Raw genomic sequence first — 26,116 nt, 5'->3', positions numbered from 1 at the left:
TGGGCTTCAGTTACCTCATCTGTAAAATGGTGATTAAGACTGCGAACCCCACAGGTGACATAGACTGTGTCCACGCTGATTAGTTTCTATCTACCCCAGAGCTTAGTAGAATGCCTGATACACAGTAAGAGCTTCACAAACACCATAAACAAAAATATTCTACCCAACTCCCTGCACTGAGTCCATTCTCAAGGCTCCAGGGAGGTGGACTGAGTGGTCCATCAGCCTAATGGGCCAGATTAGTGTGCCCATCAAGACTATTTGCATTAAAAAAACCAAAAAAACAAGATTTAAAGAGTCACTTGCCTCTAAACAAATTATCATCAACACCTTCAAGTGAATTTTGATAGTGACCAGTGCGCCTACAGAAACCTGTAGGTCAAGATAATAATAATAATATTTGTTAAGCGCTTACTATGTGCCAAGCACTGTTCTAAGCAATGGGGTAGATACAAGGTCATAAGGTTGTCCCATGTGGGGCTCACAGTCTTAATCCCCATTTGACAGATGAGGCAACTGAGGCACAGAGAAGTGACTTGCCCCAAGTGACCCAGCTGACAAGTGGTAGAGCTGGGATTAGAACTCAAGACCTCTGACTCCCAAACCCATGCTCTTTCCACTAAGCCAGGCTGCTTCTAAAAAAAGATAAAGCCCATGCACAATGAATGGTTGGATGACAAAGCTAAAAAGATGCAAAAAAAAAAAAATCCACCAAAACTAAAATCACTGTACCTAGCTCTAAAGGGTTTCTATACCCATCGCGATGTTATGGCTGAAGAGTAGACGGCGCCAACCTCCCACTCGCTAAATAGACATCAGGAATGTGGCATCATTATGTAAAACACCAGCGTGGTTTTGGGATGCCTCAATAGGAATGGGATATGAAAGGATTGGGAAATAATACCTCTGCTAATCTCTGCATTTGTCGATTCTTTAGAGTAGTGTGTCCAATTCTGGCTGTCCTTTAAAAAGGGAGACCACAGCAATGATAAAGAATGGAAAAGAGGCCCTATTAGAACCCAGTAAAGCACTTGGGCTTATTCAGCGAGGAAGAGAGAAAGCAAAGATTACTTAAAAGTGGTCTCCAGCTATAGGAAAGGTTTTTGTGAATAAGATGCCAATAAATTCTAAATGTCTGGAAAGGGCAGATGAGAAAGTGAGTTCATAGCTAGCCAAAAGACTTTCCTGCTGCAATTGAAAGGAACACTTCTCAGCTGCTTGCGGAGATAAAACACCAGAATAGGCCCTCAAGGGAAGTTGCAGAGCCTCTGGGTCTGGAGCACTGAAGAAAAAAATGGACAACTAGCAGTATTTCTCCTGCCCATGAAGAGGATGCAGGAGCAGAGGATCTCTGTTGGGCCCTTTCAGCCAAATGACTCTGATTCGAAGTAACATTCAATGGAAGAATAAAGGAGCCGACACTTTTAGCTACAAAGAGATCTCAGATTGGAACAACAGTATAATAGAATGATGTCACTTTTAGAAATTGAATGATGACAAACTGCTAAAAACTATCTTGACCTATCATCTTATTTTTTTCCTAAGAAATTCACCAAGAAGCAGGTCAGCAAGGGGCTGCTGTCAAAATTTTATGTAGTTGCCAAAGCCGAATCAAGGTTCGATGCACATGTTCACACCCCACTGTGGAAGAGGATTATTTCCCAACATTGCCTCCCAGTACGTATAATGAATGCTTGATGAAATGCAAAGGAAAAATGACATAACACAAATAATACAATATGCAAAATGAAAGGGATATGAGCAGAATCCATCTTTCTTACCCTCTTCTGGCTCATCCTCCTGTGGGGACAGAGGGCCCCCTCCACTTGTCGGACTGATCGGCTCTTCTTTTTCTGATTCTCTCTGGAGACTCACCACCTCATAAATGGCATCCCCGACACTTGAATGGCCTTTTCCTTCAGACTGAAATTAAACACAAATGGGTTTTAATACGAGAAATCCAAAACAGAGAAGTTGAGACGACCTAGGGAACGGAGGCTGCTCTGCCCCAGGAATGGAATGCAAAGTTGGAAAATAAAGTGGGGGGTGGGAGGTTTGGGGGGAAGGGGAGGAAGTGGAAGGAGAATCTAATATGAGAATTAGTATCTGTGGATCTCAATCTTGGTTTTAATCCCATAATTCCACTCTTGGCTCCCAAGATTTCAGCCCCACTCTCCCAAACTCCTGAAAAGCTCAAAGCAGGTCAGGCACACCAATCAGTAGGGAACAGACTTAAGGCAGGATTAACGCTTCCACCCACTGCTCTGGGTAAATGTGGCGAGGGGAGAGATAAAAGTGAAATCAAGTCTAAACAAGAGAATAAAGCAGCTCCTAATGCAGTGGCTGAAGGACAAAAAGCAATATTCCAGAGCTCCCAAATCCAAGAATTTTAATCTTGAATAACCCTTTATACTATTACAATACTACTGAAGACACCCAACTCCATCCATCTTGAAAATCAGTATTTTAGACATAAATCTATATTCTACTTTTAGGATACCAAATGTTTAAAGACTAAGTGATCCTCACAAGAACCAAGTGTCTTATCCATTAGGGATTAAGGTCAAAAGATGGCATTACCCAGAAGTGAAGAGCTAGCGAGCTATGGAAAATTGGTATGATACTTTCTGATCTGAGATTGGAACCCAGTTCCTCTGACCTTTTTAATGGTATTTGTTAAGCGCTTATTAAGTGTCAAACACTGTTCTAAGCACTGGGATTTGTTCACCACCACACATGGGGTTCCCAGTAGGTGGGAGAACCAGCATTTAATCCCCATTTTACAGTTGGGGGAACTGAGGCACAGAGGAGTTAAGTGACTTGTCCAAGGTCACACAGCAGGCATTTGGCAGAGCTGAGATTAGAATCCAGGTCCTCTGATTCCCAGGCCTCTGCTCTTTCCACTAGGCCATTGTGCTTTTCTGCTTGTATAAGCCAATACAATGCATAAAATAAACACTTAAATACAACTGATTAAATCCCCATTTCACAGATTAGGAAACAGAGGTCCAGAGAAGTGAAGTGACTTGCCCAAAGTCACATAGGAGGCATTTGGTGGATCTGGCATTAGAACCCAGGGCCTCTGACTCCCAGGCCTTTGCTTCTTCCACTAAACTATGCGGCTTTCCCTCTGTGGGGAAGTTGTGGAGGACAGTAAAATGAAAGAATCGATGAGCAGGAGACTGTGTGGGCCAGTGCATGGGAGTGCGGAGGGTCTGGTCGATTTTTCTGAATTTTAAAATCATTCATTAATCCTCATTTCTTACCTTGGAAACTTCCCTCTTTTGAATTCCTATAAAATAGTTTAGCTTAATGAATTGCCTAATCTCTGCCTATCCGCCATGTTCAAAAAACCTAAATTTTACATCTTTTAAATACTAAATATCAGTTACGCCTATATCAAGCAAAAGAGTTCAACCCTGATCAGGATCACTGAGTTTTAATAATTCATGAATTAAATGAGAAATGGTAATTAACAAAAGCTGTTTTGAGACTTGTTAAAGTATAATCAGAGTTTTCCATGGGTGTCAAATATATAGATTGCATTTAATTTTCTCTTAAAAGTTAACTGAAAGAGATGATCTACGGTTTTTAAATGTTAAAAGCTGCAGTCCAATTATCATACTCAAACTCCAGCAATACCCTAGGAGCCTATATTCCAGCACTCAAAAAATAATCTGAAGGAGGAAAGTACTGCAAAAGAAGAGAACCAATGGGAATCCAGTAACAGGACAGCTAGTAAACATAACACTCCTATGAATCAATGGATTGTATGTAAAGAACACCTGTGGTGTGCAGAGCATTTTACTAAGCATTTGGGAGAGTTAGCTGAGTTAGTCCACACAATCCTTGTGCTTAAAAAGCTTACACTCTAGGTGGCAGAAGGGGAAGATGGACACTAAAGTAATTTACAGACAGAAGGTGGAAGGAAAAGTAATTTACAGACAGAAGGTGGAAGGAAAGGGAAACTCGTTTAGCAGGTAAAGCTTTGAGCATTTGGTCCAAACAGATTATGGGAGGCTGTGAGCACACAAGTGAGTATCAGCTCCACTGACCTCATGTACATGAAAGTTAATTGCTTTAATGAGAAAAATGGCATTATTCCCTGAATTTGGTTTCATGAGGGTAAGAGAAACTCTCTTGAAAATTATTTCTGTTTTATATAAACCAAATTACTTGGCCCAGCCTGTCGGTATTTCTGATTATTCCTTAACTTTAAAAGGAGTGGCATCCTGGATGTACGCTCACACTCAGCAAAATGCAGTGCCTCACTCGGCTCCTATTCTTTTTCCAACTGATAAAGGCCCTGATTTTTCTGAGACTTCTTGTTTGACTGTCTCTAGCCAAAGCCCTCAGGCAAGGTACAATTTTTACTTGGTTTTCCTTCTCCACTTCTCTGTTCTATTACCCGCTTTCCTTTCCTCTGCTTATGCTCTCTGGCATTTGCTTTCATCATTGGGCCATTGAAGGGCTGATGCCACAAGCACTCCGGAGTCTCAAACGCTGCAAAAAAATGCTCACTGGAATAAGCCATAAGTGGTAAAATGAGGGATGAGAAATACACTGTACAACTGGGGCACCTTCTGAGGGCTTCAAATGAACCTTGTGCTACAGACTGACTACTATCCAAAAAAACACACTGTGATTCACTGGCTGAAAAAACCTGAGGTATTTTTGTTTCCATCTGTGCTATCAAGTTCATGAAAAATAGGGCCCATTTCACTGTACAGTGATTAACAGTAGGATCGGTAGCCCTATTTTTTGGTTTATAACACCTCGACTTCCACTCAAAAGAACTATACCCTCGGCCTGGTAAATGTCTGCCTATATAGCAGGTGATTGCAAAATTGGAAGTAATCAGTCGCATACCAAAATCAAATCCAAATCACACCATTCATTTGATTCTTCTCTTGAAATAGGTTGGCTAGATTGTAGCAATAATTTTTATTTGGAATGGAATTTTTCATAAATCACGCATTATTGGAGAACAGGGCAGAGGTGAAAAGGTGCTGAAATACTACAATTAAAGAGACAAGGCAAAAGGGCTGTGGGTAACAGTGAGTACAAAAGTGCTAAGGTGGTAGTCAGAAGGTTATGACCTGGGTAGGAGAAAATTAATTAAGAAGTACTGTTGGAAAAGGAGCAATTTCAGGAGGAATTTGTGGATGGAGAGAGCTGTATTCTGCTCAATTTGAAGGGGAAAAGGAAGAACATGAACAGGGATAGGAGGTGGAAGAGCTGAAAATGAGGCAGAGTGAGGGGAGCTGGGAGGAACAAAGAGCAAATAAAATTTAAGGTTGTCATAGAAACATTAACATAATGATTCTGTACACTGAATATTAAGGTGCTTTAAGTGCTTTGCCAGTAATTGCAAATGCTCACTAGACCATATAGGCTAGGAAGCACTGCTTGTAGAAACTTAATTTTTTTTAATTAGTGGGGTTTTCTTCCCCCATTTTCCTAATAAATCATCTCCTATGTTTCTTAATAACCCACCAGAAAAAAACCTCTTAGAAGTCAAATACCACCACTTCTAGTCAACATTCTCCTCTGGAATGTCACTGGTGTGATATTACTAAGCTAGAAATCTCTAACTGAAACATGCCCAATACCATACTTCCAAATGATACATTCTTTTGTTTTAATTTTCTGTTGGATTTTTGTCCCTTTAAGAGAAATTTCACAACCCAAGACAGACTCCCAAAACAATTCTTCAGCCAGACACTTATTTGGAAAGACAAAGGAAAAAGGCATTTCCTTTGGTTTGGAGAAATCGTTCCTACCTGTTTCAGCTTCATGTAGAAAGTCTCTGTGAACGTCTTTCTACTGAAATACCAGAAGCGCTCATTTGCAGGATAGACACGGACCACGGTCTCCAGCAAGAAGCGGACAGGCTCCACTACCTCGGTGACTACCATATCCACTGCTACAGTCATGTACACCCGTTTATCTAGGAGAGAAAATTGTATTGTTCAGTCCCTCAAACAATATTCAAATACCTGAGTTAAAGGCAAACACGCTCTTGCAAACAGATCTGGGCTTCACAATTGTTGGAAAGTCTACGGGGCCCGGGAGTCAGGAGACATGGGTTCTAATCCCAGTTCCGTCACTGTCTGCTGTGACCTTGGGCAAATCACTTAACTTCTCAGTTCCTCAGTTGTCAGGATGAGTGTGAGGGGTGTGTAATGGAAGAAGTCTTTGTGCTAGGGACTTGGTGACACAGGATGGATCATGAGCCGCATGTGAAACAAAGCCTCTTTATCATCAGATTTCCTTACCTACCCTAGTGCTTAGCACAGCGCTCGACACATAGTGGTTAATAAGTTCCATAACATAATAAGTACTGCATTCATTGCTCTCATGAAGCTAAAAATCTAAAGTGAGAGACATAAGAGGGGAATTAAAATTCAGCATCAGTTTGAGAAACTTGCATTCTTATGATCAATGTGTCTGCCTGCACAAATATCCCAGAAGTAAGGTCAGCCCTGCTCACAACTCTTAACTGATAACAATGGCTTTTTTGGTTTATAGAGATACACATTCAGCCTTCCAGTATCTCTGTGAGCCACATGGTCACACATCAGTAGTCTGTGATGGGCTCTGAATTCCAGCAGTGTAGAGACAGTTAAACAACAAGTAGTCTATGTCAGATCGCATTACATAAAGGCTCTCTCCCCGAGTGCTACAGATTAATGCAGCCCCAATTGTCAATAATTCCTAGAAATGCTTCCTAAAGAAATAAAGCCCTAAAGTACTAATAATTGCTGATCAACCTACAGCAATTTTGAACTGTGCATTTTAAGCATCTGTTTATCAAATGTTGCAAACAGATCCAGTCCTCATCCAGTTTAATTTTGGCATTTTTATGGTATTAAGCACAAACTATGTACTAAGCACTGAGACAGATACAAGCTAATCAGGTTGGGCACAATCTTTGTCTCACATAGGGCTCAAGGTTTTAACCCCCATTTTACAGCTGGGGTAATGGAGGCACAGAGAAGTTAAGTTACTTGCCCAAGATATGTTCTGACTCTCCTCTCTGTTTCACTGCTCTGCTTTGATCTCATTAGTTGACTTTGTTCTTCTCCTCATTATCTGGCCCATCCTTTGCCTTCTGTTTTTTCCCTTGCTTTAGTGCCCCTTCCCTCTCTGATTTCTTTCTCTCTTAGTCTCAGGCCTTCCCAGGCTCTTCCTTCCCACCCTTCAGTATCTACCAATAAAGGCCCAGAGTAGTATTAGTGATACAAGTGTGTCCTTTCTTCCCCTCCCTTCCAAGGATAGCGTGAAGATTACTCCCATAACTCTGGTAAAGCATTTTTGTTTTAGAGAAAGCTCATTTACAAATGCCCAATCAGTCGCAGTGAGACCTCAAGGTTCCCAAGCTGTAAGGTCATTTACCGGGAACCTGGCTTGTTTTTAATGTTTTGATTCCAAAAATGAATGAAGAAATGCATAACAGTAGTATCTTTTCTATTAAGGTACTTTCCTATTTTCTCAGAAGGGTATTTCAGATTTTTTTTAGATTCCATTTATATACAGAATCTGAATCTATTGCACTCAATCACATTTACTGAGCACTTACTGTGCGTGCAGCACTGTACTAAGCACTTGGGGGAGTACAATATAATGGAGTTGGTAGACATGGTCCTTGTTCACGAGAAGTTTACAGTCTAGAGTGGGCAGTCTCCTGCCCAATCTCTGACCTAAAACAACGTTCCCTGTCTCCAAGAGACAAAAAAACGGATTCCAAAATGTGTCTCAATCATTAAAATGTTTTTGTTCTGCTGCTTCATTAACCTAAGTGCACTTTTTAAAAAAGCAATAAAAGCATCTCAGCATTTTTTCATCCACGCAGGACATAAAAAAACTCTGTGAAAGATCTATTTTTAATGCACTTGGAAAGAAAAGATGTATGAGCAAGCACTGCCATGTCAAATACTGCAGGGTAGAAACTCCCTCCCCTTTTTATAACCAGGAATTGATATGTTAAAGTTTCAAGGTGTTTATTCTGAACCTAATATACAAAGACCTGCAAGCTCATGTTATTTTAGCTGGATGTGGCACTAAATCTGAACTTCCACTAATGGTCGTTTAGACTGTGAGCCCGTTTTGGGCAGGGATTCTCACTATCTGTTGCCAAATTGCACATTCCAACCATTCAGTACAGTGTTTGCACATAGTAAGTTCAATAAATACAACTGAATGAATGAATGACCAATCAGTTGATAAAAAATCATTATAGTTTGGATCAAAGAGCTCAGGGAATTGACACTGACTGATAATATTGTGGTTTTGTCCTACAACATAATAAGGATGAATTCAGTAGTGTCAAAAATGCTACAGTAGCAGTATGGCCTAGTGGAAAAAGCACAGGCCTGGGAGTCAGAAGACCTAGGTTCAAATGCCAGCTCCACTTGCCTGCTGGGTGACCTTGAGCAAATCACTTTACTTCTCTTGCCTCAATTCCCCCATCTGTGAAATGGGGATTCAATACCTGCTCTCCCTCCTACTTAGACTGTGCGCCCCATGTGGGACTTAATTATCTCATTCAATAGTATTTATTGAGCGCTTACTATGTGCAGAGCACTGTACTAAGTGCTTGGAATGTACAAATCGGCAACAAAGACAGCCCCTGCCCTTTGACGGGCTTACAGTCTAATCGGGGGAGACAGGCAGACAAGAACAATGGCAATAAATGGAGTCAAGGGGAAGATTTCAACCCCAGCGCTTAGTACAGTATATGACACATAGTAAGAGCTTCACAAATACAACAATTAGTAGTAGTAGTACTAGTATTGCCTAGACATTTTAAGAAAGGCCGTTATAAAGCTTAGTTCCAATTTCTCTTCCCTACTGGCTTCTAATACTAAAAACAACAATTTGCCTCTCAACTTCACTTTACAACACTTCTGAAAGGACATTAATGACTCTGTGATAAGCAATAACTAGAATCAGGATCGGAGAAACTTTAAAAAAAAATTTACATCCACAAGTAAGCTCTACTTTACCTTATACCTCTACTTAAACTAACCAATCAACAGCATGTAAGCTCCTTAGCCACACTTGGAGGCTGCCTTTATACACTTCTGTGAGTTTTCATTCTGGAAACAATATGGATATCGGACAGGGGAGGTGGGAGATAAAAGGATTAAGTGAGTGAGAGAGATGGGCCCAGGTTCTAGGGAGGAGGCAGACCTGGATGAAAAAGAGGATCAGGTAAACCAGATGAGGTAGTGAGTACTTAAAGGAAAGGTTGGGTTGGAAGACACCAAAATCGTGGAGTAAGACTAACTGAATGATTGAGAGCAAAATGCTCTGAAACACTCCAATGCTACGTAGGGGTCCACAGTAGCAGATGTTGGTGCACATTCAATCAAAAGTACATGGTATTTTATCTAAATCTATCTAAAAATAAACCGAGGCTGAGTGTAGGCCTTATTTGGGGAGTGGTGTACGTTTACTTTAGGATAGAGAAATAGTAGGGAGGGGGAGGAAGTAGAAAGAAGAGGAGGAGGTAGGAGAGAGCGAGAATGGATGGGAGAGAAGCAGGCAAGGAAGAACGGTTATCCATAGTGTGAGTCCTTTGTGTGGTTGCTGATTGGCATGATCAACTTGAAGAGCAATTAAAACTGGTATTGCTACTACCACTCTATTCTGGGAACTGTATAATCATTTTAGTAAAATTGTCTCAATGCCTATTACAACAGACAGGCTTGTCACAGGTTCCAGAGCAAATGATTAGCAAAGACAGAATTCCAGAATCTTGAAATCTGGAAGTGATTCACATGGAAGTTTTTGCTCCATTCTACTGAGGGGAAAATGACAGATATGCCCAAGAGATGCCAAGGCAAAAAGCAAGTGAATAGTGGATTAAAAATAAAAATGAAGATTACTACTTTAAGTATTATACCATTCTCCCTAAATATTATCATGTTGAGAAAAGGAGTGAGAATATGTCAACTGAAGAAAACACACTTCACTAAAAAGAAGTAGAACAACTGTCTTACTAAATTGGTTGTTTGGCTTAGTCAGAGAATAAGTCAGGGAATATAAACAATAATGTTGACAGATGAGATCAATTTGTGAACTGAATGTCTCATGGGATGTACCAATTTCAGAGACTGGGAAATGGTGATGACATGCCTTAGAAAATGTGTTAACTCAACAGGAGTGAACACACAGGCCCATCGCCTTCTTCATATTTTACAAATAGCAATATCTTAACAGCATTCTGAATGCATTTACTGTTAAGCTCTTGCAATTATCCTGTCAGGTCATGTAAAGTGTTAGGAAAAAAAAGCCACCATCCTGTAAAGACTTAAGCAGACGGGTGCTTTCCATTTTGAACAGAGACGTACAAAAATTGAGTGGGCAAAAAGACAACAACAAAGCAGGAATGGTTTACAAGAGAATCCAGTATTCCAGTATTTTTAAAGGCAAAACCTTAAATGATTCATAACTAGATCTGTGAAACATGGAGGTTAAAGTTCATGAATCCTCCAGCAAAAAGAAAAAGGAAGAATTAGAATGACTGTGATATTTATTAAATACTTGACATGTGCCAAGTACTGTACCAAGTTCTGTATAGACATAATTCAATCAGATGACCCTAAATTACTAATATTAAAATCAAAATACTAATCTTTGCCCTTGGTCTTGGAAAATTCAGTTTAGGTTGAAGGGAACGGGGAAAGAGGCAGGAAAGACCAGAAGAGTGGACAAGTTTCAGTATGATAAAATAGTAGAAAAGCCCTTTTCCCCTTAAAAAATAATTCTATTTTGAGAATCACTACAATATTAAATCTAGCATTCAAATAATACCTGTAATGTAGCATACTTCTGAACCTGCAAAACGAAATCAAATAAAGTTCTTAAACATTACTGGATTACCTTTGGGAGTTTCTTCATTTAGAGCCAGAAATGTGGGCACGTTGGGATTCCACATTCCAGTTATAACATATGCTCGCCCATCAGCACTCTTTCCCATGGACTCCTAAAAAAGTACACAATTTTAGTTTTTTTGGAACCCTTATTTCATTCTTTCATTCAATTATATTTATTGAGTGCTGTGTACAAAGCATTGTTCTGAGTGCTTGGGAGAGTACAATATAACAATATACAATGTAACAACAGACACATTCTCTGTCCACAACAAGCTCACAGTCTAGAGAGAGAACGGACATTAATATACATAAATAAATACTTTTTGCAAAGCACTGTATTAAACGTTAGGAAGAATACAATAGGGTGGAGTGAGTTCCTAAGTGCTTTTATTATCATTATTAATATTATCATCATTAATACTATTGTATTTGTTAACCACTTACTATATGTTAAGCACAGTTCTAAGTGTTGGGGCAGATAACAAGATAATCAAATTGGACACAGCCCCTGTCACACTTGAAGCTCACAGTCTAAGTAGAAGGGAGTACAGGTATTTAATCTCTACTTTAAAGTTGAGGAAACTGAAGCAAAGGGAAGTTGTGACTTGCTCAAGGTCACACAACAGGTAGGTGGCAGAGCTGGGTTTAGAACCAGGGTCCTCTGAATCCCAGGAATCACTTAGGGGACTAGGACTCAGGTCCACAGGTGACAGAGTAGGAAGTGAAAGAGGGTTGGGAGAAGAGATTAATCTGGGAAGGCTACCTGGAGATGTGATTTTAGTGGGGTTTTGAAGATGGAGAGGGTAGGGATCTGCATAAATAAGTTCTCACCAAGACATATTTTAAAAATAAGACTACTAGACATTTCAGTTTTAATGACACATTCTGAATTTCACAAAAAAAGCCATTTCAGCATGTGCTTGGGTGTCTTCATTTTCCTCACTGAGTTCAAAACAGTACGATACCTAACCACTGACATATTCCACAACATACTTGCTTTCTATGACAACCTCAACCTAGACCTTACCAGGGATAATATGCACGTAGGGCTGAACTGAACTGGGATGAAGGTCCACAGAGGGGACTCCAAAAAACATCACCTTTTCAAAAAATATTAATTTTCATCAAGCAAAAGGATTATGCTAATAGCTTTTTTAAATACTTATAATTTGAGAGTAAAAGCTCTCTGCTAATGTATCTCCAACATAAATGCTCTCAAAGATACACGATGTAACTTAGTTATTTAAGGCTTTTCAGAGGGCTCATAATCTCCATTTACAGCAGTAGTTATAACATGCTAGTTCCTATCTGTCATTAAGATCTTGAAGAAAAGAAAGCTTAGCCCTAGATAGAGCAACAGGCCTGAGGGCTGTTACTTCTCCTGACTACCCTATTATGATTTGTAGATGAGCTTCAAACTTAAGAAAGCATTACTCTTTAAAAAAAAAATATGGCATTTGTTAAGTGCTTATTACGTGCCAGGCACTAAGCACTAGGGTATATACAAGCTAATCAGGGTAGACACGATCCATGTCCTACATGGGGCTCATAGTATTAATTTCTCTGTGACTCAATTACCACATCTCTAAAATGGGGATCAAGTGACTTGCCCAGGGTCACACAGCAAATAAATGCAGAACCGAAATTAGAACCCAGGTCCTTCTGACTTCCAGGCCCATGCTCTATCCACAAAGTCATGTGGCCTCTCCATTCCATTCTCAATTGAGTTCGCCCACTTCTAGAACTGTAAAAAGAGAGTTTCTTTTATTAATGTATTAAGAAAGCACTCTTTGAAGAAAAATATGGCACTAGAAAAATGGTTTTTAATACAACAATCAAAAAAAGGTTGAAGTTAGCTTCCTGCAGTTACATGCCTTTCATGGCTTGTGGCATTTAATTAAGTGTGAAAAGATAAAGTTGGGTTTCAGTAAGTCCATGCAACACTGTGGCCTATACCACATCTCTAACACGAAGCTGTCAAGTGAAAACCAATTGGCATGATGGAACAAGAGCCCACAGAAGAAATCTTAAAAATCCTTAGTAGAAAAGGCAGTACACTTCATTTAGCTCCTATGAACAGATGGCATCAGAAAAAAAAAATAGAAAAAGACATGTAAAACTAACTTCTCTTTCTTCAGTAACATTGGTGTAGCAAACATGGAATATAGCTTTCCATGCTGGAAAGCATTATTATCATATTAGTAGGTGCTCAGCTTTAACATTTACTACCAATATACAGTACAGTTATTGAGATCATCTGGCCTTAGAAAGGTTAAAGCAAAAAGCTTACTTGTACTGCAATCACAGATGATTATTCAGGACCTACGATCCTAAGTAGTCTTTATGCCTCAGGGTAAATTTCTGGTTTGATTCTAAGGGTTGGAAACCAGAAGTTTCCAACTGGAGGTACAAATGCCCCAGAGGAACTTCAAAATACCACAACAAGAAGCAAGAAGAGTTAAATCTGCATACAAAAAGAGACTTAGGGATCTTTCCAGTGCCATATTTTTCTTCAAAGAGCACTTTTGTAATGCACGCATAAAATAAACTCTCCTTTTTTGCATTCTTAGAAGTGGGTGAACTCAATTGAGGGTGGAACTGTCACAACTCCTTCAACATGGCATGTGCCCCAAGGCAGTGATGGTGAGAGTAGGGCCCACCGCTACTCAATTGCTGGGCTCCAAGGAAATACACTCCAGCGAATGCCGCCCTGAAATCATAAGAGGACTCCTTTCTAAACAATGTTGAAAATGCCTACTGTAAATAATAATGGCTTGACCATGACCACATCCAACATGGACGGGGGGAGAGGTCTACATCTACAGCTGATATTTCATGCTAAAATGTCCACCCAGTTCCAGGTGAGGAATCTCTAGCCACTAAAGAAAAAAAGAACCAGAGATTATGGAAAAACTTAAAATACATTGTGTTTTCATAATATGAAGGAAACATGTACTCCACACCTGCAGGATGGTGACTAAACAACATGACAATCTATGTAGTGGCTTGCAAATACATTAAAGTTACTTGGCCATGTGAATCAAGGAAGATGTAACAAACAAGAGAAATACTTTAAAGAGAACATGTTGGGCAAGAGTCAGATTAATAAGGTTGAGTCATATCGGTAACAGTGTGCGCTCTAAATGAAAGGCTTCCCTTTCCCTTTGGAGCTACTTGGTTCATGTCCTTATTTATTTCCCCAAGAAGACTAACAGGAGACGCATTATGGGCATTGTGAGAACATTAACTTTATAGTCACATATCAGATTCCAATTTGCAGCATTTTGGAGGTCGTATGACAAAAACGCCTAAAAATCTAAACAATTAAAGGCCAGTCATCAAATTTCAACTATCAATATATTTCAATAACAAAGCCAACGGGTTAGCCTCAATTAACATTTACATAAAGAAGTGTTAGAGGTTAATGATTTGTTCTTTGGACAACTGGTTTAGGGATGATTGAATATCAGATGGTTGATTTCTCAACAACAACTGGGTTTTTTGCCTTAGCTTTCAGAGACGCACCTACAATGATATTTTCCACTGTGGCACTTGCCCATCCCTTTTCCTCTCAAGTTCAGGCTCAGTTTTCCACATGAAGTTAATAAACTCAAATGTAAAAGATAATTTTTTTTAATTATGCTGTTATCTCAACACATTCCTTCATAGTATAGAACAATAACGAAACCTCACTTTGTTAAAAGGGCTAAAATAATCATTACCATATCCAACAAATGCATATCACTGTTCTTCACATTTCGACCTGGGCTTAACAACATTCCAAAGCACCTAAAAATGTTAAAAAAAGAGAGACAGAGGTAAGTCAACAAATAGTATAAATTATGTGTCCTCATTATATCGTACCTAGTCTGGCTGAATTATTATAAAGGCCAGGCACCTTAAGAAACACGGGTAGTGTGGGGCACACCAGCTATTTGAATTCATTTACTATCCCTTCGCACTATGCCCTCCCACAGCTCTTAATTTAAATATTTTTTTAAATACTGAAGTAATGATTAACAAAAATGGCTTCAAGGATCAACCATTACTTCCCCTTTAAAAAGATGCAAATTATAGTAGTAATACAGTCAAAATAAAGTCATCTACCAGACAGCATTCCAAAACTGGTCTAATTACAGATCGAAAGGAGAGATAATCAGAAAGAAGGCTATAAATTTCACCCTGATAGAATTGAGAGTTAATGGTATTTTTAGATTTATTTCTAACTCCACTCTTCTCCAAGCAAGAAGACTTTTTTATGGTGTCTGTTAAGCGCTCACTGTGTCAAGCACTGTAATAAGCGCTGGAGTAGATACAAGCTACTCAGGTTGGTCACAGTTCCTGTTCCACATAATAATACTAATGTTGGCATTTGTTAAGCGCTTACTATGTGCCGAGCACTGTTCTAAGCGCTGGGGTAGACACAGGGGAATCAGGTTGTCCCACGTGGGGCTCACAGTCTTAATCCCCATTTTACAGTTGAGGTAACTGAGGCACAGAGAAGTTAAGTGACTTAACTAGGAGCTAGAGCTAGGATTCGAACTCATGACCTCTGACTCCAAAGCCCATGCTCTTTCCACTGAGCCACACTGCTTCCACAATCAGTTTTAATCCCGATTTTACAAATAAGGTAACTGAGGCAAAGGTAAGTTAAGTGACATGCTCAAGGTCACACAGTAGACAAGAGGCAAAGCCTAGATTAGAACCCAGGTCCTCCTGACTCCCAGGCCTGGGCTCTTTCCACTACGGCATGCTACGTCTCAAAATAAGACTTTGAAAATAAGTATGAAAAAAAAAACCTGTGTCTGTAGAGAAGACTTTTGTATGTGTACGGACAAAGTGTTAAGAAAAGATTCTAATTATTTTAATTCAAACTACAATGTGTCAAAGTAATTACTATCAATTTACTAGCAAAATACCTAGTCTTCTAAATTAGGCAATGTATGTCTCATTCTTCCTCCTCTACTGCTCTCTCTGGTTTTTAATTCTAGTGGTCATGTGCTGTGTATTTGGGTTTCTATGTTCCGCATTTGTGATCCCACGTAGATGTGGTTTTTCTGAAGTATGGCCTACTGGAAAGCAAACAGACCTCGGCATCTAATCCCAGCTCCACCATCTGCCTGCTCGGGGACCTTGAACAACTCGCTCAACTGCTCTGGGCCTCAGTATCCTCACCTGTAAAATGGGGATAGAGTACCTATTCTCCTTCCTACTTAGACTGTGGGACCCATGTGGGGCTGGGACAATGCCTGACAGGATTACCTTGTACCTACCCCAGTGTTTAGCATAGAGTAAGTGCTTTAACAACTATCACAATTATTAGGTGTGGGAAAATAATTTCTATGTATGAGCATGATGAAGGTGTGTAGATTAAACATGGGTACAGGTCTGTGGATCTCTCTCCAGTGTGTCTTTATTTTGGACTTTGGACTTTAAATTCAATGAAAAGATGGTGATGACCATGTATTTTTAGCATAACAACACTGGTATGTCAAAATTACAAAAGTAGGTTGGCTAGGTTTATATTTGCATTTTCATTAAACAGCTATTTTTAATCACCCTATTACGGTGTGGTGCTCTTTGCCTGTTTTTATATAAAAAGACTTAGTTATTGTGATGAAAATTTGCTTTCAGTCCCATTTTATTAAAGTAGATTGTCCTTCCTATTTATTGCTTTTCTGAGAGAAGGAAATTGGTAGAATCCATTAAGAAATGACCTGGGAGATTGGGTGGACAATGCCACAAGACCTGGTATTTATACAAATAAGACACTGCTGAAAAAAGCTGGTAAAAATCTATCTTTATCAAAACCGAGATTCCAAATTATTTCATTTCGATGATGAAATCAGGAACTGCTTCCACCTGGTGGTACTTGGAGCAGGCAAACAGGACCAGAGGGAAAGCTTGGCACTGGAAAATCCTAAATGACCACCAGATGCACTTTACATCCCACTACGGTACCACAACATAAACCGCCGGGGATTCACTAGCTACTCGGTAAAATGGGGCTGCCGAAAGCCGTGGGACAGGCAGCACTGGTTACACAGCCGCCGGGGCTGCTCCTCTGCCCTCTTACTTTCATTCCTTTAGAGGTGATGTGCTGTAACTCTCCACATTTCAGGTTTTGATCTCGTTCAAGTGTTTCTTTTCTTTTGTGCCTGGCACCACTGTCTCCACCTTTTGTATTGTATTCCCTTCAACATCCAGAACTGGCTGGCATGCAACAGTCAGGAAAAGCGTTTGCTCTCTTTAAGCATAGCCTTCGGAAAGGCCAGGAAATAGAAAGGCAGGTTTGAAATCAGCACAGCCACTGCGAGGGGCAAACCTATCAGGCGAGCAAAGGATGAGCTTTCCAAGCTCTTAAGGTGGAATGAAGCCACAGTTACACACAATTCCTTTCCACCACAACCACAAAACACCAAAAAGATCTCAACGTCAGGAGTATCATTTCAAACAAAAATTTCCCTGAATTCAACAACCTTGGGCTGGGGCTTGGAAGTATAGCTGATTGGCAGGAAATCAAAGAGAGACAGGACAGGGAAGAGGAAGAATAAATAAAAGGGAAGAAAAACTAAAGAGGAAAAGGGCTCATAGGACCAACAGATAAAAATTATTCACAAAAAACAGTAAGTGCTCTCCCAAGAATGAAAACAAGACTGAGTCTAAGTAGGCTGCTGGGTTGGGCTGTAATTAAAGCTTTAAATCCCACTTCGTGCCAGTTTGGTATCGAGAACAAAGTCAATAGCTGAATTAAGGAAGAAGAAACATGGGAATGAGCAGTAATTTGGTATTGGGAAACTGCCTGAAAAAATTAAATAAGCAACTCGGTTCCTGGGTTTGACTTGCAATTTCTTTTGAGAGCTGTTGCAATAGCATAGAGCCTGTATCCGGGCTGAGAATGCATAGTGTTGAAAGAGGAAGTCACTTGTCCAAGAGGTAAGTAATGTCATCTAGCTGAGATCATGCCAGGTTGTTCTGTACTCGATGACCGAGGGAACTGATGATATAACGCGGGCAGTCAAACTATGGTTCGATCTGCTTGCAGCTCTTTGGCTGCCCCCCCAGGATTTGTCTAAATGTAGTTCCAATCCCATCTTTATACAACTCCCTGGATATTACACTGACAGCTCGAAACACAACAAAAGTTAGGAAGCAAGGAGATGGGGAAGCAAGCAGTATAGGAGATCCCCAAGAGGCTTCTCCGGCCTTCTCTTTTAAACCACCAGTTGGGTAACTCTGTGGCAGTGATACCACCTAAGCCATAATTTAAACAGAATTGATGATGAACCAAAGCAGCATGCTGGACAAGGGCCATGAGATGCCTCATCTCCTGACCCCAGAGTAGCTCTATGTCCAGATATTTCACTTTTTGAGTCCAAAAACCTTTCCATCTTGGGCACCTGCTCTCTCCTCATTTCACTCTACTCATCTTTCTGATGGCCATCAGTCTTCTTCCCTATCTTCCTGCAGTTTGTCTATTTTTACAGTCAAATCACTTTGCTTTATTGCTTTTCCTCCTTCCAGGTGTCCTCCTCTCACCATATCTAATTTGGTTTCTGCACCACTTTTCTTCTTTGAGTTTTCTTCCCTTCAATTTCTTCTCCCTCTTCCCCTGCCCTTTCTCTTTTTGATTTCCTGCCAATCAGTTCTACTTCCAATTTTCAAGAATTTCTATTCCTCAGAAAATATCTTTGACTGGTTTTGTAAATAGAGGCCACCTGCCAGCCCTTGGCACCTAAAAAGTTTGGGCAGGCTGGCTAATATTTAGGCAGAATACTAGTGGAAACTGTTAACTGTAATTTAGTTCCATAGATTCTGTGGGAGTTTGTTTCATTCCATATTAATGGCTGACATTTACATAAGAGAATATGATAATATGCCTCTAGATTCATTCTCATTGAGCAAATGCCAAGAGCAGGAGTTGCATAATAAGTGTTTCATGGCCTAAGTACAAAATTGATTCCAGCGAGGGAAGGATGGTGAAAATTTCATGGTTGGTAAATTTTTTCAGCTACCTTTCCTCCCTGTCTTTCCTCGACATCTCTGTTCCCTCAATTATTTTAAACCTTTGTTTTTTTCCCCAGGCTCCTCAAAGTGCTTTCTAATGTATCTCAGCTGCAATTAAACAAAGGCAGGCCATGAGTCTTGAAAAATGTTCTAAATACCTAAAACCAGAACAAAGGAGGGGGAGACAGAGATGACTGATGAGTGCAGGAATGCTTTAGATTTAAGAAGAAACACCTTCTTATTTGTCAGAACAATATTCTACACAATAATAGAATTTTGGATTATGCTTCTTATATTTCACACAGAAAGCACTCAAAAACTCTACTGAAATATAGTTATAGATCATTTTCCCCATATAAAAATCAGTCAGTTGCCAAAAATGACAAGACAGATCAAGAAACACTGTTATGTCTTTTGTTTAATATGAGGAATAACGCGGGGTCCCACATCCAAAATATAAAAGAGGAAAATGAAAAACTATCAACTTCTGAAGCAAGACGTATTGCTTCTTGAGGCAAAACCCTGACTTGCATTCCCACTGCTTGCTGCTCTTACCGTCCCGGGGATTCCTGAAGCTCTTCACAGCAATTCTAATCCTCTCTGGCATCCTGAAAGGTACCTACCTAATCAATGAGCTCATGAGACCCAGATCAACCTCTGAGCAAACATCTTTATTTTATCATTAGCAATATCACAGGTGTGCTTCAGGGAACATACGTCCCCTGGGTTCCAACCCATCTGGACCCTAACTCCAACATCAGAAATAGGGCCCAGAAATCCCTTCTGCCTTTCCAACTCCAATGTCTGATCTAGAAGGGCTACTTTTTACCTGGATCCTGATCAAAAATTGAGGGTGTAAGAGAGGAAGGGCTACCTAGATTCTGCTGGAGGGCAACCAACCCAGGTTCAGAAAATGGGACCTGGAAAATTCATGGTAGAGTAAAACCACATGATATACATTTCTAGAAATCCATGTACACTATAAACCCAGACTCAAGATTTGAAATGGTAGGTTAAAATTGAATCCTGGGCCAGAAAACAAGGAATACCAAAATGCCATTTTTCTGTATTCACTTTGCTAATTTTTTTTAACATGAGAAAATGGCAATTGCATTAGATATCAGCAAATACAAGCATCCTTAGCAACACAATACTACTTAGAGTGACAGATAGAAACTCTGATCAAATCAGATGAAAGAACAACATTCACTGTATAGAAATGGTGAAAGAACAAACTAATCATCATGAGGGAAGGATATGAAAATGGAGTGTAGGAAAAGGACAGACTCATTAAACTGCACTCAAAATCAGTGTCAAGGAACAAACTCCTTAGTAATATAGAAATGCAAACTTCAAGTTGAGCTACAAACAAAAACACTTATTATTATGACTAAAATATTTTTTGATCTGACTGATCTTCCTGAGATTATTAATGGGGTTGAACACAGAAGCTCATTCATTGAGGGAACAAAAGAAACAGCAGCACCACTCTGCCCATAAAAAGAGAAAGTATCATTAGCTAGAATGGCAGACTCAAATAAGGGTATCAACTGAATCCTCTTAATATATTTTCCCCAAAACAAAACATACCCTGCTAAAGGGCCCATTTTCTCAGCAACCATGAAGTGAAAATGAAAATTCTGCCTAAACAAAGAAGCGTGAGTTGGTAGAACATTAATCCTGATCACACCAATCAATCAATCAATAGCATTTGAGTGCCTTCCCTGTACAGAGCACCAAAGCAGCACATGGGGGAGTACAATAGTGTTTTGGGGGGGTTGAGTATTTGTTGAACACTTACTATGTGCCAGGCTCTTTAATAAATCCTGGGGTAGATACTACCTAACCTGGTTGGACACAGTTCACGTCCTACATAGGTCTCATAGGCTTATTCCCCATTTTATAGACAAGTTCTCTGAGGCCCAGAGAAGTGAAGTGACTTGCCCAAGGTCATGCAGTATACCAGATCCCTGCCCTCAAAGAGCTTAAAGTCTACTGGGGAGAGACACACAAAAATTACTACTCTACATCTGACTTGAGAAAACTAATAATAAAAATAATTTCCCTGTATCACAAAACAGTGAACAATCTGATGTGTTCTTATGGTCTATTTGTAGAGTTCTTAGTGACTTAGCAGTAGTTAGTTCTCCCTCTTCTTATCATCAAAAGCATTTATTGAGTGTCTAATGTGGGCATCACATTTATAATTATAGTATGCACTTATACTTGTAAATTACAAATAATCTTCAATCAGTAAGTGAGCTATTTCATTCAGTTCCTTCTCGGGTGACCCAAAGCCTAAGCCGATGAAAAGAAATGAGGTGCAGGAGTTCAAAATGTCTGATCTGATAACCATGTATCTACCCCGGCAGCAATTAGCATAAGTGTTTAATCAAGACCATCAGTATTATCTTTAATGTAACCGTTGAAAATTACACTCACAATCTACATCTGAAAGGAAACAGTAAAATCCAGCGATCCAATGAACACAGTCTGAAATGGTAAAACATACTACAGAACGAACCAGGGAAGGTGTCTTGGAGATGAGACATAATAAAGCTCTGAAGGTGGAGCGAGTGATGGTCTGGCGTACATGGAGGGGAAGGTTCCAGGCCAGAGGGAGGATTTGGGAAAGGGGTCAGCAGTGAGTAAATTGGTGTTAAAAGAACGAAATGAATGTGCTGGGTTGTAGTAGGAAATCACTGAGGTAGTATGGGAGGGGGCAAGGCGATCGAGTGATTTAAAGCCAATGGTAAGGAGTTTCTATTTGATGCTAAGGTAGACAGGCAACCACTGGAGTGCCTTGAGAAGTGGAGAAACACGGACTGAACTTTTTTTTTTTAGAAGAATGATCCGAGCAGGACTGAAGTGGAGAGAGACAGGAGGCAGGGAGGAGGCAGATGCATTAGTCAGTTAAGCATATTTTCTAGGTCCATACGGCCTTTATTAATATTAGCCATCTCCTTTAGTGTGATCTTCATTGGATACTGCATCACAGAGGAAAATTTATTAATGATGAGTAGGACAATCCATTTTTCTTCAAGTGAGGGAGCTCTTGATTCACAGGACAGCTAGGTACCTGCTAAATTATCCCATCCTGAGGTATTTCATTTGAAAACCTGCCTGCAATTTCTACTCCTTCGATTTCCCCCTCTGTAAGTGCCAATTATCTCAGGGGTGAGGGGTTCAGTACTCTTGAGCAGTATCCCATGAAGAGCCTGAAATTCTGAGCTCCATTGTCCCCCAGAGCAAAGATTTGGAACCTATAACCTCGGCTGCAGATCTCGCTGAAGCACATCTGTGAGAGCTGTGCTGATTTTCTAACTGGCTGAATAATTTAAAAGTGTGTGCAGTAAGCAGTTCTAATAGATCTAGCTCTTGTACTTCCGGTCTCTAAATTAAGCTTCTTTAAACACAACCACTATGTATTAGTTGAAATTGAGGAGCTAGGGAAAGAGAAGACACGCATGGGTTGCTTAATTGCCACAAACAAGCTGTTATACTGAGTTTTACCAATCCTCAAGATTGAACAGTTTCAAAACCTCCACACTCGTAGGAAATGGAGATCGTGTTGGGTGCCCTGGGATTACTCATCTCCTACTATCCTCAAAACCCTCAGTTCCCCTGTTTGCATTTGACTTTTAGAGCTGATCAGAACCACAGTAACCCTGGGCTTCCTTTCAGATTCCAAGGATTGGAGAGAAAGAGAACTCAGATACATTTCAGGAAGGATGGTTCCTTGGCTGTTGAAGTCCCTTGGAGAAATATTTCTTCTAGAGTATCTCAACAATTTGTCAGGAAACCTTAGATAATCATGTCAGCAGGAACTCTCTACTTTTTCATTTTGTCATCCCCAGAATTCCCTTGAGCCCATAATCAAATCAATCAAAAGAATGTACTGCTCTACCAATACACAGAGCACTGTACTAAGCACTTGAAAGACTACAATAGGGTTAGTACATATGATCCCCTGACCCCAAAGAGTTTACAGTCCAGGTTTGGGGGTTCAGATGGGGGAGATGACAGATGATAAAATAAATTACAGATGTGAAGAGTGTATGAAGATAGAAAAGTTCTAAGGCGAGGACGGAGGAGGCGTTGAATATACTTCGGGGAGTAAGTGGTTCCGAAGAGATAAAGTGGCAGTATGGGCTATAAAAAGTGGTGGGAATTATAAATTAATTGGGGTAGATCTAGAGCATATGTGATTTTAGAAGGGCTCTGAAAATGGGGAGAGCAGTGTTTTGCTGGTTGTGAAGGGGGAGAGTATTCCTGGTGGGAAGGATGGTGTGAGCAAGAGACTGGCAGCAGGGGAGACCAGAGTGGGGCAAAGAGAATGTTGAAGACTTCCACTCTCACTGTATTCAGCTTTTCCACGTCTGCAGTCTGAAATGCAGAAAGACTCAATGTACCCTTTTGTTCATTTCATTACCTCCATCAGAAAGCCTACTGTGTCAGCCTTCTCTCTGACCTCCCTTCCTCCTCTCTCGCCCCGCTCCGGTCTATTCTTCACTCCGCTGCCCGGCTCATCTTCCTGCAGAAACGATCTGGGCATGTCACTCCCCTTCTTAAACAACTCCAGTGGTTGCCTATCGACCTCCGCTCCAAACAAAAACTCCTCACTCTAGGCTTCGAGGTTCTCCATCACCTTGCCCCTTCCTACCTCTCCTCCCTTCTCTCTTTCTACCGCCCACCCCGCACGCTCCGCTCCTCTGCCGCCCACCTCCTCACCGTCCCTCGGTCTCGCCTATCCCGCCGTCGACCCCTGGGTCACGTCCTCCCGCGGTCCTGGAACGCCCTCCCTCCTCACCTCCGCCAAACCGATTCTCTTTCCCTCTTCAAAACCCTACTTAAAAATCACCTCCTCCAAGAGGTGTTCCCAGACTGAGCTCCTCGTCCCCCTCTACTCCCTCTGCCATCCCCCCTTTACCTCTCCGCAGCTAAAGCCTCATTTTCCCCTTTTCCCTCTGCTCCTCCACCTCTCCCTTCCCATCCCCTCAGCACTGTACTCGTCCGCTCAACTGTATATATTTTCGTTACCCTATTTATTTTAATGAATTGTACATCGCCTTGATTCTATTTAGTTGCCATTGTTTTTACGAGATGTTCTTCCCCTTGACGCTGTTTAGTGCCATTGTTCTTGTCTGTCCGTCTCCCCCGATTAGACTGTAAGCCCGTCAAACGGCAGGGACTGTCTCTATCTGTTGCCGACTTGTTCATCCCAAGCGCTTAGTACAGTGCTCTGCACATAGTAAGCGCTCAATAAATACTATTGAATGAATGAATGAAAGCCACCACCAACCTGGTTCTCATCAATTCTACAATCACAGCCAATGTTCCTTACAGGTGACGGAGCGTCATATCTTCCCAGAGTGCAAAAACTCACACTCAGCTTGCCCAGCTAGAAGACTTTAGCATGAAACGGTGCTGGCATATCCAAACAAAATTGTGTCTGCACCACTCGAATGATGCACCTGTATTTCATTTGCACCTTTTCAAGAGGATGTCTTCTAAGAGAGAAACAAGCACGCTGCCTTCATACAGACAACTCTCCATAATTCAGACTAATGGAAGAAAGACTTGATATGGATTTTTGAAAACTAAAGATGACATAAATAAGCATTTTTAATGAAATTGCTACTTTAATCTGGAAATGAATATCTGTGTAAATTATTCAAAGTATCTTCACCACAAACAACATGGTGAAGTTCATAGAATCAGATGGAATTTTCTTGAAGCTCCAAGTGTGCGTGTCCAAATCAGTACAGTGATGTGACTGACATGGGGTTCAAGAACTTTAGGGGTTATTAGAATTTAATCTCCCCTTCTTTCTCCTGCTGATCTCCTGGGAATGGTGCTGATAAACAGTAAAATGATCCAAATGTAGGGAGAGTTTACAGGGTCAGGAGAATGATGTGGGCTGAATAATCCACTGCAGAAGTCAGCTGTTATGAACTTTTGGTTAATAAGTGGCAACCTTCCTCCAGATATCAGGCAACAACAATGGATTAAAACATTAGACTTTGCTAGTATTACAAATAATGACCATAACCATTTAGGCTAAAAGTATACCTTAAAGAGGGCTTTCACAAACCAGTCCTGGTTTTGGCCCAATTCTGCCTGAAGCAAACTCAAGATCACATGCCAAACTAATATTAAGGGAAAGTGGGCCACCATAAATGGAGTCATTTACTACTTCTTCGCTTCTGAGCTCAACTTGGTAACCCTGGTGTGGGAACTACAGTTTTACAGATAATGCTTCAATCTCTGGCCTCGTCCCCAGAGCCTGGACAACCTTACGGTTTTTTTCCAACTCCTGGCGGGCTGGGGATGATGATAATGATTATGGAATTTGTTAAATGCTTATTAGGTGCCGGGCACTATACCACGAGCTGGGGTAGATACAAGGTGACTGAGTTGGACAGTCTTAATTCCCATTTTACAGAGGTAAATGAGGCAAAGAGAAGAAATGGCTTGCCCAAGGTCACAAAGCAGATCACTGGAAGAACAGGGATTAGAACTCAGGTCCTTCTGTCTCCCAGGCCCATGCTCTATCCATTAGACCACGCTGGCCTCCATATGAGATGGAGGGCAGGAAGAATGTGCAAAGATGTCAGCCAGCAACCTAGGAAGCTGCCAGTTGGGTAAACATCTAGGGCACTCACTAGGGACACATTAGAACACAGTTGTGCACTCCAAGATGTCCTGTTTTAGACATCTTCAACTTGGCACTTGGTATCTCTTCTTTCCATGGTGAATCATGACAAAAAAAGTATTAGTATCAAAATCCACTAAGCTGTTTTATGAGCCAATTCTTATTAATAATGAACATGCAGGGAGATTAATGTGACATTTGATTTAAATGCCTTATATTGTACTACATTGCAACTTTAATGCAAATTAGGAAATAGTTTAGTGGTGTTTATCATTACCACATAAGGGGTGTGAATTTCATATTACTGTGAGGCATCTGAAGAGGTAAGTCCCTAGGAAAACACACCCCATATAATCATTCAACCACATTTTCAAGGAATCTAACCCAGATTATCAAGGAGTTCACCAGAGTAAGGAGGTAGGGCTTGAAAATCCTTCTTACCTAGTCACCCACTGGGGTTACTTTGGCAGAGAGAGTGGAGAATGAAAGAGGGCTCATTGATATTGAAAGGATTGATTACACTCTTTGAGTCCATGCGGCGATAATGAAACCTAACATTTTATTAAATCTT

At 40.6% G+C, this 26,116-nt stretch overlaps 1 protein-coding gene across 4 annotated transcripts in view; it reads right to left on the bottom strand.

Annotated features, from left to right (window-relative positions):
• Nucleotides 1-26,116, bottom strand: part of RABGAP1L (RAB GTPase activating protein 1 like) — a 409,469-nt gene that overhangs the window by 313,124 nt on the left and 70,229 nt on the right. For all 4 annotated transcript variants that reach the window (XM_029080877.1, XM_029080879.2, XM_029080878.1 and 1 more), the window contains 4 exons: nucleotides 14,606-14,672; nucleotides 10,891-10,993; nucleotides 5,784-5,950; nucleotides 1,782-1,923 (listed from right to left, as the gene is read on the bottom strand). In XM_029080877.1, coding sequence (XP_028936710.1) covers nucleotides 1,782-1,923; nucleotides 5,784-5,950; nucleotides 10,891-10,993; nucleotides 14,606-14,672 — 479 coding nt within the window. The remainder of the gene's footprint in view (nucleotides 1-1,781; nucleotides 1,924-5,783; nucleotides 5,951-10,890; nucleotides 10,994-14,605; nucleotides 14,673-26,116) is intronic.

The sequence above is a fragment of the Ornithorhynchus anatinus genome, chromosome 16 (assembly GCF_004115215.2).
Source record: "Ornithorhynchus anatinus isolate Pmale09 chromosome 16, mOrnAna1.pri.v4, whole genome shotgun sequence".
Lineage (NCBI taxonomy): Eukaryota > Metazoa > Chordata > Mammalia > Monotremata > Ornithorhynchidae > Ornithorhynchus > Ornithorhynchus anatinus.
The sequence above is the reverse complement of the archived record's forward strand: the minus strand, read 5'-3'. Positions and strand labels throughout refer to the sequence as shown.